The sequence below is a fragment of the Oryctolagus cuniculus genome, chromosome 3 (assembly GCF_051225735.1).
Source record: "Oryctolagus cuniculus isolate XC-2025 breed Fujian yellow rabbit chromosome 3, ASM5122573v1, whole genome shotgun sequence".
NCBI classification, from domain to species: domain Eukaryota; kingdom Metazoa; phylum Chordata; class Mammalia; order Lagomorpha; family Leporidae; genus Oryctolagus; species Oryctolagus cuniculus.
The window spans coordinates 20,300,001-20,312,277 of NC_142869.1; the positions used below are offsets into that span (position 1 = coordinate 20,300,001).

The 12,277-nt window shown below is 61.4% G+C and overlaps 3 protein-coding genes across 21 annotated transcripts in view; 2 read left to right on the forward strand and 1 right to left on the reverse strand.

Annotated features, from left to right (window-relative positions):
• The window catches only part of ATG9A (autophagy related 9A), a 9,816-nt gene extending 8,209 nt beyond the window's left edge, over positions 1–1,607 (forward strand). For all 9 annotated transcript variants that reach the window (XR_016231865.1, XR_016231866.1, XM_008259201.5 and 6 more), the window contains one exon: positions 630–1,607. Coding sequence is in view for 7 of the 9 variants with exons in the window: in XM_008259201.5 (XP_008257423.1) it covers positions 630–635 (6 nt within the window). In the remaining 2 variants the exon portion in view is untranslated. The remainder of the gene's footprint in view (positions 1–629) is intronic.
• A 334-nt stretch (positions 1,608–1,941) lies between these two features.
• ABCB6 (ATP binding cassette subfamily B member 6 (LAN blood group)) lies at positions 1,942–9,187 on the forward strand. Its single transcript, XM_008259198.5, has 19 exons — positions 1,942–2,829; positions 3,130–3,267; positions 3,496–3,676; positions 3,834–3,935; positions 4,126–4,309; positions 4,908–5,029; positions 5,505–5,614; positions 5,778–5,843; positions 5,965–6,090; positions 6,248–6,324; positions 6,411–6,474; positions 6,573–6,658; positions 6,846–6,903; positions 7,106–7,210; positions 7,894–8,068; positions 8,162–8,274; positions 8,499–8,593; positions 8,675–8,743; positions 8,911–9,187. The coding sequence occupies exons 1-19, from the start codon at positions 2,281–2,283 to the stop codon at positions 9,020–9,022; spliced, it is 2,532 nt and encodes an 843-aa protein (XP_008257420.4). The 5' UTR covers positions 1,942–2,280; the 3' UTR covers positions 9,023–9,187.
• Positions 9,188–9,310: 123 nt separating this feature from the next.
• On the reverse strand, positions 9,311–12,048 carry ZFAND2B (zinc finger AN1-type containing 2B). Of its 11 annotated transcripts, none has more exons than XM_008259190.5 (10): positions 11,985–12,048; positions 11,788–11,861; positions 11,442–11,536; positions 11,093–11,224; positions 10,837–10,988; positions 10,512–10,604; positions 10,375–10,435; positions 10,223–10,290; positions 9,946–10,018; positions 9,311–9,604 (listed from the first exon to the last, which is right to left on the reverse strand). In XM_008259190.5, the coding sequence occupies exons 2-10, from the start codon at positions 11,840–11,842 to the stop codon at positions 9,548–9,550; spliced, it is 786 nt and encodes a 261-aa protein (XP_008257412.1). In that variant the 5' UTR covers positions 11,843–11,861; positions 11,985–12,048; the 3' UTR covers positions 9,311–9,547. The 11 variants fall into 11 exon arrangements, with proteins under 11 accessions (XP_008257412.1, XP_002712532.1, XP_008257414.1 ...); XM_002712486.6 differs by having other exon boundaries at positions 9,311–9,708; XM_008259192.5 differs by having other exon boundaries at positions 9,311–9,806.
• Between the last annotated feature and the right edge of the window lie 229 nt (positions 12,049–12,277).

The window sequence follows — 12,277 nt, forward strand, 5'->3', positions numbered from 1 at the left end:
AACACTCCCCAAGTCTTAACTCGCCAGAAATGAACGTAGCTTCCTCATCTCTCCTCCCTGACAACCTGCATCTGTGGACAGGGCTCTGAGGGGTAACTGCCAATGAAAACGCAGAGTGGACACACCATGCCCTGCACTTGTTCCCAAACTCCCCACGCAGGTGGTACCCAGTGCGGGCGTGGGCGCTCCCTGTTGGAAAGTGGTCGTTGCAGAAGCCCGCATTTTAATGCTATTTGGAGGAGCCCCGAGAACAGAGCATGGGCAGGTGGTAATAGCCTTTTAGAATTTACGAAGGTTGTACTTGGCTGCATCAGGGTTAACTGCTTATATGGCATATGCCACGGAATAAGAACAGGTAAGACCAAGAATTTACGGAACAGGGGAAGAGAATCCGGAAACACGACAACAAAGCCGCCCTCAGGCGGAAGCAGCCCCCTGAACACTGCCAGGCAGAGGTACAGAAAGAATTCTTCTTTCTAGCTCCAGATAACTATCTGCACCTTGGTGTCACAGTCGCAGGACACAAGGAGGATGGGACTCATGCATCCTTTTCCTTTATTTCTGGGTTTCCATGGGACACGCGGACTGCCGAGGGCTGCTCTCCATTACCATCGGTCTTCTCTCCTCAGGTATAGACAAAGCCGAGGAAGGTCCCTGTGCCCCAGGATGGAGGCCACTGCTGCCCTGCGGTCCCATCCGCCTGCCACGGGAAGTCCTCTGAGTGTTGCCTGGCTCCACGTGTGTGGTGTTTGTGTGTCCGTGCCTGGCCAAGGGAGGTGCCAACGGTGGGCCTGCCACAGCCCCAGGAGAGGAAGTTGGGGCCTAGGAACCAGGGGCACGCGCGAGTCTAGCCTCAGCCCCGGGACCCCCTTGGCTCAGAGTGTGGTGCTAGAAACTGGTCCCCAGCCCCAGTACTGCCACCTTTGCACCCACCCCCGCAAGTCTCCAGGGAGCTGCCCACCACAGAAGCTGCCAACCAGGGCGAAGCTGTGCCAACTGTGGAGCAGGGCGCCCCACCCTGCGTAGATGAGCAGCTCAGGCTGTGGCCCTTACCTCACCCCAGTTCTCGCCCAGTGCTGCAGCCAGCTCACCTCTCTTGCTTCCTGCACATCACGGCATGTGTGTGCTGCTTGCTCCCCTCTGTTCGCCCGTCGCCGTTGGGGTGGAGGCCCTAGCTCCAGCTCCCCTCTCACCACCTTTGACACTAAGAAGGAAGGCTTCCAAATCGCAGGAGCACGATGGGAATTCCTTGCTGCCCTCTCCAACTTCCAGGATGGGCCCCTGGGAGACCGAGGCCTTCCTGGGCCCCCAATGCTGCTTGCCGTGCCCCTCGCCACCCGCACGTGGGATGGACAGGGCTAGAGCGCCACCTCGGCTGTCTACAACCCAGCAGGAAAAGCTCTGGCCCACATCCCGCAGTCATCTCGCAGGGGATGCAGGGGCGTCGCCCAGGCTTTGGGCTACCGCGTTGCATGCTGGGACTCAGCTCCTACCCTCTGACCTACTCCCTGTCCAGCCCTGGTGCACTGAGGGGACAGTGAACTGCGAGTGGGGTGGGAACCGTGTACAGCTTGATAACCCTCAATAAAGAAGGGACTTTGACCGGGTCGCACGGCTTTTTGAGTCACTCAGGACCTTGGGAGTGAGAGTGGGGTGCATGTGAGTCCCTCCAGGTGCCTGGGGATGGGGCAGGAATCCAGGAAAATAGGAGCATGCCAGCTCCTGGGCATACCAAGCGGCCAGCTGGTGCAAGGCCATCTCCGACCCCCGCTTCAGTGGAGGTGGAAGTCCCTGGCCGGTCTTGCGGTTGGATTTCCCGCCCCGAGCACGTGACCAAGCCGGCTCAGCCCCTCAAGCCGGCCTTCCTCACGTGCGGGATTCTCCCGCCCCCTTGGAGACATTCGGCCAATGGGGACCCTGAGTAGGGGCTGGGGCGGGCCTGGCGGGCGGGGCGGCCAGCGTAGAGGGCAGAGCAAGTCGAACGCCGAACATTCATTCCTGCGGGCCTGGATTTGGCCGGAGGGGCCCGGGCCGCGAGCGAGGGGGGAAAAATCGGAGGCGGCGTACGTGCCGTGCGTGGGTGCGTGACGGCGGCGCGTGCGCGAGGCGAGTGGGCGGTGTGGCCGGGTCCACGTGCGTTCCTCCTCGCGACCCCAGCGGCTTAGGGCCCGGCGGATCTATGACCCGAGGCACGCTGGCATCCGTGCCCTTCCCAGAGCCACCGGTCCCTGTCTCCGGTCCCTCAGCGCTCGCCGTCTCTGCCTGCTGCCACGCCTGACCATGGTGGCTGTAGGCAACTACTGCGAGGCCGAAGGGCCCGTGGGTCCGGCCTGGGCGCAGGACGGCCTGAGTCCCTGCTTCTTCTTCACGCTCGTGCCCTCCACGCTGCTGGCCCTGGGGGCTCTGGCCTTGGTGCTGGCCCTTCCCTGCAAGCGCCGGGAGCGGCCCGCCGGCGCTGACGCGCTGTCCTGGGGCGCCGGCCCTCGCGTTGCTCCTTACATATTTCAGCTGCTGCTGGCCACGCTCCAGGTGGCGCTGCCCCTGGCCGGCCTTTTTGGCCGGATGGGTACAGCCCGGGGGGCCCCGCTGCCAAGCTATGTACTGCTAGCCTCCATACTGCAAAGTGTGGCCAGCGCCTGTGGCCTGTGGCTGCTTGTGGTGGAACGGAGCCAGGCACGGCACAGTCTGGCCATGGGCATCTGGATCAAGTTCAGGCACAGCCCGGGTCTCCTGCTCCTCTGGTCTGTGGCGTTTGCTGCTGAGAACTTGGCTCTGGTGTCTTGGAACAGCCCGCAGTGGTGGTGGGCAAGGGCGAACTTGGACCAGCAGGTGAGAGGCCTCGCGGGGTGAGGGGAGGCACTGAGGGCAGGGCTGGGGAAGAATAGTGCATGTCCGTTTGTCCCGGTTCTCCAAGAAAAGGAAGAAGGGTGGGGCTGTCACCAGCTGGTGGGGCGGGTGTGTGCTGAGTCACTGTAGGTGGTATGTGTTTATTTTTGTTTGGTTGGTTTTTTTTTTTTTAAGCCTGTTAGGAGTTGGGCCCCTGAGGACTTCAAGTACTCAAGTCTCTGAATACTGTACGGTGGGATTTGGGCCCTCGATGATCTCCTACCCACACTTGTTTGATTCTAGGTTCAGTTTGGCCTGTGGGTACTACGGTATGTGGTGTCCGGAGGACTGTTTGTCCTGGGGCTGTGGGCCCCCGGACTCCGTCCCCTGTCCTACACCTTGCAAGTTCATGATGAGGACCAAGACACAGAAAGGAGCCAGGTAAGCCTCAGTTTGAGTCCTGGCCTCTGTTCACTTCACCGCCTGTCATCTTTCCTTCCCCGCACCGTGATGACTTCCCTGTCCAAGCTCAGTTTGTGACCTGTTAGAGCTCCCCGGTGGGTTTGAAGGGTCACAGCTGGAGCACCACGCATTCTTCCCTAGAGGGGTCCCGGCTGGTGCACCTCCGCCCTTCCGAGCGCCCTTCCCCTGTGTCTCTCATCATGCCAGGTTCGGTCCACAGACCAGCAGTCTACCTGGCGAGACCTCGGCAGGAAGCTGCGCCTACTGAGTGGCTACCTGTGGCCTCGAGGGAGCCCCGCTCTGCAGCTGGTTGTGCTGATCTGTCTGGGGCTCATGGGCTTGGACCGGGCACTCAATGTGTTGGTCCCCATCTTCTATAGGGACATTGGTGAGCGGCAGGAGGGGGCCAGCTCAGCCCGCTGGAGGCTGAGGCGCCCTTCCCTAGGGAGTGGGACGGAGAGTGGGGCAGTCAGAAAGAGGCTGTGGCTGAAGCCCGAAGAGAATCCTGGGGGCAGTAGGCAGACTCTGACTCGTGTTCTCCACAGTGAACTTGCTGACCAACAAGGCCCCTTGGAGCTCCCTGACCTGGACGGTCATCACCTACGTCTTTCTCAAGTTCCTCCAGGGGGGTGGCACCGGCAGTACAGGTACGAGGGACAGCAGTCACCCTGCTTGGCCTCGGGCCCCCTCTCTCGGGCATCGCCGTCGTCCTTTGCAGGCGTTCCTCCCCCAGGCATCTCCATGCCCTTAGAGCTTTCTCATCCAAGTGCCGGGCCACTGGTCTCTGGGTCTCTCAGCCCCCCTGCCCCCGCTGAGGCCTCCCCTGACTTCCCCCAGGCTTCGTGAGCAACCTGCGCACCTTCCTGTGGATCCGCGTGCAGCAGTTCACCTCGCGGCGGGTGGAGCTGCACCTCTTCTCCCACCTGCACGAGCTCTCGCTGCGCTGGCACCTGGCGCGCCGCACAGGGGAGGTGCTGCGAATCGTGGACCGGGGCACGTCCAGTGTCACTGGGCTGCTCAGGTACAGTGCCGGTGGGGGCGGGAGGGGTGGGGCTTACTGTCAGGAGAAGCAGCATAGACCCAGCCTAAGCAGCTGCCCCCCAAGCCTTGTTTTTTTTTTTTTTCCCCCTTTAATTATAGGATTAGCGTTCCTAGGCTGTCATAACAACTCAGGTACCCACAGACTGAACAAACCTCTTTTGAACTCAACTCACTTCTGAGCTGCCCAACCTGTTTAGCGTGTTGAGTTCTGCCTTTTCGCATTTTTACAGAGATCTGTGCAGAAGCGCAGGACTGATGGGATGTTGGGGTGGCTGTCCCTAAAAGAGAATGATGCTGTGACATAGGTGTTGGCCCAGAGTTGCTCCAGCAAAGGACCTTGTGGAGCTTGGGTTTCCTCCGTGCCCGGGGATTTCCCTCGTTTGTTACACCTGATGCTGAGAAACCTGCAGTTTGGGCGTGCTCTGGTTTACTTAGCCATCCACCTGTTGAGTGGTATTTAGATCAATTCCAACTTGCTGCTGATTTTTGTCAAAGACGAAACACTACACGAAGCTCCTGGAGGTAGGGTTGCTGGAGCTAAGCCCTCAAACCCTTCTCTGCTTGACTCGCCCTCTCAGCTACCTGGTGTTCAACATCTTACCCACGCTGGCGGACATCATCATTGGCATCATCTACTTCAGCATGTTCTTCAACGCCTGGTTTGGCCTCATCGTGTTCCTGTGCATGAGCCTCTACCTCTGTGAGTGCCCCCCTGAACTCCAGAGGGGCTCCCGTAGGCAGGAACCCCGCTCCACCCGGCTGCCCCACCTGCGAGGCTGCAGATCTGTGAGCCTGAAGAGGCACCTGCTGATCCCCCTGTGACGAGAGGGTCTTGTCCTGTGTCAGGTCGAATCTTGGCTTAACCTGGATGGAGGGTCAGGGCAGGGCATCCTTGTCACGTTAAGTCCCCGCTGTGGCTGCAGGGCGGGAAGGAACCTCATTTGCATAGGAAGCCGTGGCTCCCCTTGGTTGGTTTGTTCGCCAAAGACTTTCTGTACCCACGTGGCTTTGTGTCGATGTCTCGGGCACGGCCTGTTCTCCCAGCGAGCTTAAGGCTGAGTCCCTGGGCCCTAGTGGAGGCTTAGCTTGTGTATGGCAGGGAGTGGACAGTCACTCTGGCCTCCGCTGTCAGGAATGGGGTCTTACTCTGCCCCCTCCTGTCAACTTTCCACCAGTCCTGACCATTGTGGTCACTGAATGGAGAGCCAAGTTCCGGCGTAGTATGAACACACAGGAGAACGCCACCCGCGCACGTGCAGTGGACTCTCTGCTGAACTTTGAGACGGTAGGGAGGCCTGGAGGCATGGAGGAGTGTGGCCTGGGCTCAGCGGGCATCGGCAATGTTTGTGTGCAAGGCCTGACATCGAGGAGGGGTTGGGTGTTTGGAGGGAGCCAGCCCAGTGCACATGCTCTGCTTTGGTCGGACCCTGAGTTTGAACTCCCTTCAGGTGAAGTATTACAACGCCGAGAGTTACGAAGTGGAACGCTATCGCGAGGCCATCATCAAGTATCAGGTGAGGGTGCCAGTTGGAAGTCTCTTGAGAGCAGTGAGCTGGCCTGGGGGTACCGCCCGGGTGCTGGGGGGCGCCGGCCTGGATGTCCGGGCCATTCCTCCCTCCTGTGTCATCGCCCCAGGAATTGGAGTGGAAGTCGAGCGCCTCGCTGGTTTTGCTGAATCAGACCCAGAACCTGGTGATCGGGCTCGGGCTCCTCACGGGCTCCCTGCTGTGTGCCTACTTCGTCAGTGAGCAGAAGCTGCAGGTGAGGCCGAATCAGGGAAGAGAGAGTTTGGGGGAGCAGCAAGGCGGGGCCCAGCATCTCCGTGTGGGCCCCCAGACTCGTGGGTGGGAAGCGGGCAGGATGATAGGAAGCGTAGCCTGCAGTGAGTGACACCACGGGCTCCCCTGGGTCTCCGCAGGTCGGGGACTTCGTGCTGTTCGGCACCTACATCATCCAGCTGTACATGCCCCTCAACTGGTTCGGCACCTACTACAGGTAACCGGATCCCTGGCCCGCACCTGTCCGGGTGCCTTGCTGTTCCCCGGCTCCTCAGCAGAGCCCCACCTGCACCCTTCTTGCAGGATGATCCAGACCAACTTCATCGACATGGAGAACATGTTCGACCTGCTCAAGGAGGAGACAGAAGTGAGTGAAGACCAGGGCAGGGTGTGCGGTCCGGGTGTTTCTTGTGCCTGGAAGCTTCCAGGCCAGTAATTCCAGGCACACTGGTGGCACTGTCCCAGGTGAAAGACCTTCCTGGAGCGGGGCCCCTTCACTTCCACAAGGGCCGGATCGAGTTTGAGAACGTGCACTTCAGCTACACGGACGGGTGAGCGCTCCCCGCTCTGCCTGCATTTTCCCTTCTCGGCGTCCAGTTGCTCGCTGCCTCCCTGCCCTGAATGCCTGCTTTTTGGCCCACCAGTGCCTGGAAGAGAGCTTGGGCAGAGAAGGGCAGAGTCCACCTGTAGCTCTGGTGATGGGAGGGGCCTGCTGACCACGCCCACCCTTCCTTGCAGCCGGGAGACCCTGCAGGATGTGTCCTTCACCGTGATGCCTGGACAGACGCTGGCCTTGGTGAGAGGAAACCCTGCCCCTCAGCCCAGACCCCGCAGGCTTCCCTCATTCGGTGCCCACGGTGGCTCACACGACCCAGGCTGTGGGGTCAGAGCCCCAGTATGACAGGCAAAAGGATGGAATGGCCGCTGGTGGCCTTTCAGAAGAGAACCCCCAAAGCCAGCGGGCCTGAGACTTTCCCCCTCTGGTTCCAATGCACCAGGTGGGCCCGTCTGGCGCGGGGAAGAGCACCGTCCTGCGCCTGCTCTTTCGCTTCTATGACATCAACTCGGGCTGCATCCGAATAGATGGGCAGGACATTTCCCAGGTAAGGTGCCTGGGGAGGAGACTCAGGGGTCCAGGTGTGGGAGAATGGCAGGGGCTGGGCGTCCTGGGAGTAGAAGCCGTTCCTGACACCATGTGAGCCCCCTTATCCCAGGAGCAGTGTAGCCGTGAGGATTTGTGTGTGCCGCGCAAGGTGCACTCAGCTGAAGCACGTAGAGAAGGCGGATTTTCTAAGATTGATTGATCTATTTGAAAGAGTGGCAGAGAGAGGAGAGGCAGACCTTCCATCCACTGCTTCACTTTCCCAAACGGCCCCAAAGGACTGGGCCAGGGAGAAGCCAGAAGTCTGGAGCACCATCCGGCTCTCCTACGTTGGTGGCAGGGCCCCGAGTACTCGGGCCATCTTGCATTGCTTTCCCAGGCCCATTAGCAGGGTGCTGCCTGAGAAACAGAGCAGCTGGGATTCAAACCAACGCTCCAATATATGGGATGCCTGCGTTGCAGGAGGCGGCCTAACCCGCTGTGCCACAGCACCAGCCCTGTGTATTTTCGTGTAGATGCAGAAAGAGAGCTGTTGAGTGATTTGTCCACCCAGTCGGGATTTGCGGTGGCGCCCACAGGATTCTTCCCCGGGGCCTCTCATCCCTGGTGTTTGCTGCCAGCTCAGCCTCCCCGCCGGGCTTGGGAGGAATCTCACAGGCAGCACACACGGTCTCTCGGCCTCAGGTAACCCAGAACTCTCTGCGCTCCCACATCGGAGTCGTGCCCCAGGACACGGTCCTCTTCAACGACACCATCGCCAACAACATCCGCTACGGCCGCGTCACGGCCAACGACGACGAGGTGGAGGCTGCTGCCAAGGCCGCGGGCATCCACGACGCCATCCTGGGCTTCCCGGAAGGTGAGCTCCTCTGCGGACGCCGCGCCCCTGCCCCTCAGGTCACAGAAGCCAAGTTTATTGCTCGTGACTGAGGGAGGCCGGCGTTATCCCCAGGGTACGAGACGCAGGTGGGCGAGCGGGGTCTGAAGCTGAGTGGAGGCGAGAAGCAGCGCGTCGCCATCGCCCGCACCATTCTCAAGGCCCCGGACATCATCTTGCTGGACGAGGTGATGCCTCGGGCAGCCTTCCCCTGCCCGCAACACCTCTGCCCCATGTGTGCCCGAACCATCCCTGCTGGGCGCCAGTTCCCACCTGGACAGACAGCACAAGTCCGTGTTAGACACTCAACAGCTGTCAGGCCCAGCAGTTAGGTCTCAGCTGGCAGCCTGCCTCCTCCTTCCCTCGAGGGTCGTGCGAGGCAGGAGCCGTTTTACCCAGGCTCTCTCCATAGGCAACGTCAGCGCTGGATACGTCTAATGAGAGGGCCATCCAGGCTTCTCTGGCCAAAGTCTGCGCCAACCGCACCACCATCGTCGTGGCACACAGGTACGGGACTACAGGAGGGGGCAGCCGGCGCTGTGGCCTGTTTCCCAGGGGTTAGCAGGACACCGATCTCTGGCTTTGCAGGCTCTCGACCGTCATCAATGCTGACCAAATCCTTGTCGTCAAGGACGGCTGCATCGTGGAGAGAGGACAGTAAGAGAGTCAGGACGCAAAGGGCAGGGCTTCTGAATTGGGGGCTCCATGGAGAGCGGGTGAAGTTCCAGAATCTTCTCCCGTGCCCACTCCCCGTCCTCTGCAGGCTGGTGGCCAGGCCTTGGGGGAGGCCTGTGGTCGGGCTGACGCTTTTCCTCCTTGCCTAGGCACGAGGCTCTGCTGTCCCGAGGTGGGGTGTATGCAGACATGTGGCAGCTGCAGCAGCGGGGCCAGGAGGAAGCCTCTGAAGACAGCGAGCCCCAGGCCACGGCACAGTGACAAGCGTGTGGCCCCTCTCCCGAAGGCTAACTCAGAGGGGAATAAGATAGACCCCTCTGCCCAGCCTTATGTCACCCTGGTCTTGAGATTTGGTGCTAGCAGTGGTGAGGGAGAGGGACCTTTCAGAAAAGCACCTTTTGGGGGGAAATAAACGTGTGGCCCGTGTGCAGTGACTGTGGCTTTGTGCTGGGGGCCATCGCAGTGGGCTCACCCTGGAGCCAGGTGAACATTCTTAACAAGACTTTCTGTTCGGGGCTGGAGAAGAGAAAGAAACACAGCACTTGGATGTCTTATTGTCTGCTTAGATCCTTTATTCTTTCTAGGCCCCTCCCTGCCCACTACATAGCGGGGCAGCCCCGGGGTTAGGGGGATGACATGAAGGGGGCCGAGAGTGGGGCCTGCTCAGTGCCCGTGGAGGGGCCGACCAGGGAATGGTTCCTCGCCGCTGTCCCCTGCCGCCAGAGAGCTCGCAGGGCCTTCTGCAGTCTTATCTCCACGGGCCTGGTGCTCCCTGGAGGCCATCTGTCACTCCTGCTTATCTGTGCACTCCAGGCCGCTCGGGGCCTCCTCTCCCTGTGTACCCTAGAGATGTGAGGGCCACAGTCCTCCTCAGCTGAGCCTCCCTCCCCAAGCCCAGGGCCCTAGCACAGGCTGCAGTTGGATGGCTTCAAGCTGCGGCTCTGCGCCTGGAGCAAGGAGAGGGGAAGAAGGGAAGACAGGGTGCGAAGTCAAGGAGATGAGGGGACAGCCCTCAGTTCAGAGCTCAGCATGGGCTGGAGGCACACTGAAAGCAAAAGGAGAACCACCGCCCCTTAGAAGACCCCCTCCCCCTCCCCCAAGCACACACATGCGCCACCCACACCCACACCCACACCCCTCTGCCTCCCTCCAGGGCAGGACCCCATCTGCACCCCGGCTCACACCTGCTGCCGCTGGTACTCTGCCTCACTGGCTGACAGTGCCTGTGCTAAAGCCAGGTCTTCCTCCTCCTGAGAACTGGGACGAGGAACAGTGACATCTAAAATTCATGTCAAGCGCCACAGTGCTGAGCCCTTCTGGGTACCCTCTCCATCCCCATAGCAGCCTCACACGGTGGGTATTCGTGTCCTAACTATGACCTGGCATCGGGTCAGAGCGGCCCCACCTCCCTCCAAACAGCCCTTGCCCACGGCCCACCCTCTTTCAGCAGAGAGGAGGTACCTGGGGACCTGGGGTTTGGTCTCTGCCAGGGACAATGCCAAGGCTCGTTGCAGAGCCTCATCCTCACTCTGCGAAGGGAGAGACAAGACCAGTTTCCTTAGGGCTGAAGCACTGCATGGGACTCCTGTCCATCCAACCTCTGCCCAACTCACCAAGCCATTCTGCAAAGCAACCACTGGAGGGGCTGTCCGGGATGGAGACTGGGTTGTGGCTCTATGGCAGACATTCAAGAGGCTGAGATCAGAGATGAGAAGGGGAAAGGGAGGGGAGGAGAAATGGGCGGGCCTACCTGCTGGGAGTAGAGGAAGGCCAGGTCTGGCTCGGGCTGGGGACGGTGCTGGCAGAAGCGGCCAGGCCCTGTGCCCTGGAGATGGCGGCCAGTCTGTAGGGAAGAGACGCTCTTGGCAAACCTCCAAGAAGGAGCTTCCCCCAGGGGCAGGGGAGGGAGGGACTTGCTCTGCAGCCTGGACAAACATGCACCGGGAGCTAAAAGACACCCCCCCCAGCCACTGGGGACAGGGTTGAAGGTTCCTAATTTGCAATGACAGAGGCTGAGTCTGTTCTAAAAGGATGAGACAGTGCCACAGGCAAATAGAGGACTTGGTGGCCGTTACCCTGCCCGGCTGGTCGGGCGCCCCTCCGCAGAGCAGTCATGGTCCAGTGGGTGCCGGTGTTTGATGCAGAAGTTTCGGCCACAGCGCTCGCAGGTCAGCTTCATCATCTCCCGCTGGCGGCAGCCGGGGCGCTCACACTTATTGGTGAAGATCTGAGGGGAAGGGGAAACTCTGTCTCTGCTCAGACCCCACCCGCATTACAGAAGTCCGCCGCGCAGGCGTCCCAGCAGGGTCGCCCCCCCCCCCACCCGCTCACCTTCCGTTTCTGCTGTGCCGGATCCGAGCGACAGTCTCTGTCAATGTGCTCCCCCACGGCGCGGTCGGGGGCCTCCCCTCTGGCCACAGGCACCGGCACGTTACAGAGTGGGCATACCGGTACCTGGATATCCTACAGTCAAGGGGGTGGGAATCAGCGCAACAACTCCCTCGTCCCGAAAGCACCTGGACATGCCCCCAGACAAATGCACAAGAAGACACAATATTCCCCAGCACTGACTGAGCCTTAGGAAGGAGAACACGGAGAGGACGCGCGAGGCAAGCGGACTCGGGGGGCTGTGCGTGCACGCTCCATCCGCCCCCTTCCACCCTCGGGATCGCCCCCTCACCTTTTGGTAAGCAGATGCACAGTGATGCTGGGCGTAGGCCACATGGTCTGCGCAGAAGATGCCCGAGCAGGCATCGCACTTGAGCGGCAGGAAATCTGCAGGGAGGGGGTCAGACTGCAGGCCCGGCGGGACCTCGGTGTCCTGCCCTCGCCAGGGAAGGAAAACACCGCCGGTGCGCCCCACGCTGCACCCTGCGTGACTCCACGATCGATCTCCTTAGCCACGCCCCCTCGGCCACCGCCCCCGGCTTCGCGCCCCGCCCTTTCCTGGTACTTCCAGCCCCGGAGCCCACCCGTCTCGCTCCACCTGCAGTTCCAAGCCCTCTCCCGCCCTGCCCTGCCCTCACCCAAGCGCTGACAGCTTGGCTCGGAACAGTGAGCCCCGAGGTCCGGAAACTCCATCGCCGGGCCGGACAGGAGCCTGCTGGGAGAAGCGGCGAGTCCTGAGCGTCTCTAGGGCTCCCGTTCCGGGTCCGACCACGACTCCACACTCCGAGGGGCGCCCCGCCCCGCCCCTTCCTCTCCCCCGCCCAGCCCGGGTTACCGGAGTCTCAGCGCCTGCCGGCTCTCGGCTCCCACTCCTCCCTCGGCGCCAGCCCGGGCGCTCTGACGTCACCACGCAAAGCGGGCGCGCCCTGCGCCGTATCCAGGCCCCCTCAGGGGGCGGTCCCGGCGGAGCCGCGCCCCGCCCCTCCTGGCTCCGCTGGGCGGGGCGCTGCAGCGCTGAGGCGGCGGGAGTGGCGGCTCCGCAGTCCTAGGCGCGGGCTCAGCTCCGCGGAAGGTCTCCCTGAGGCCTGAGGGATGGGCGAAGGGGCTGACGAAGTCCAGCGCAGGTGA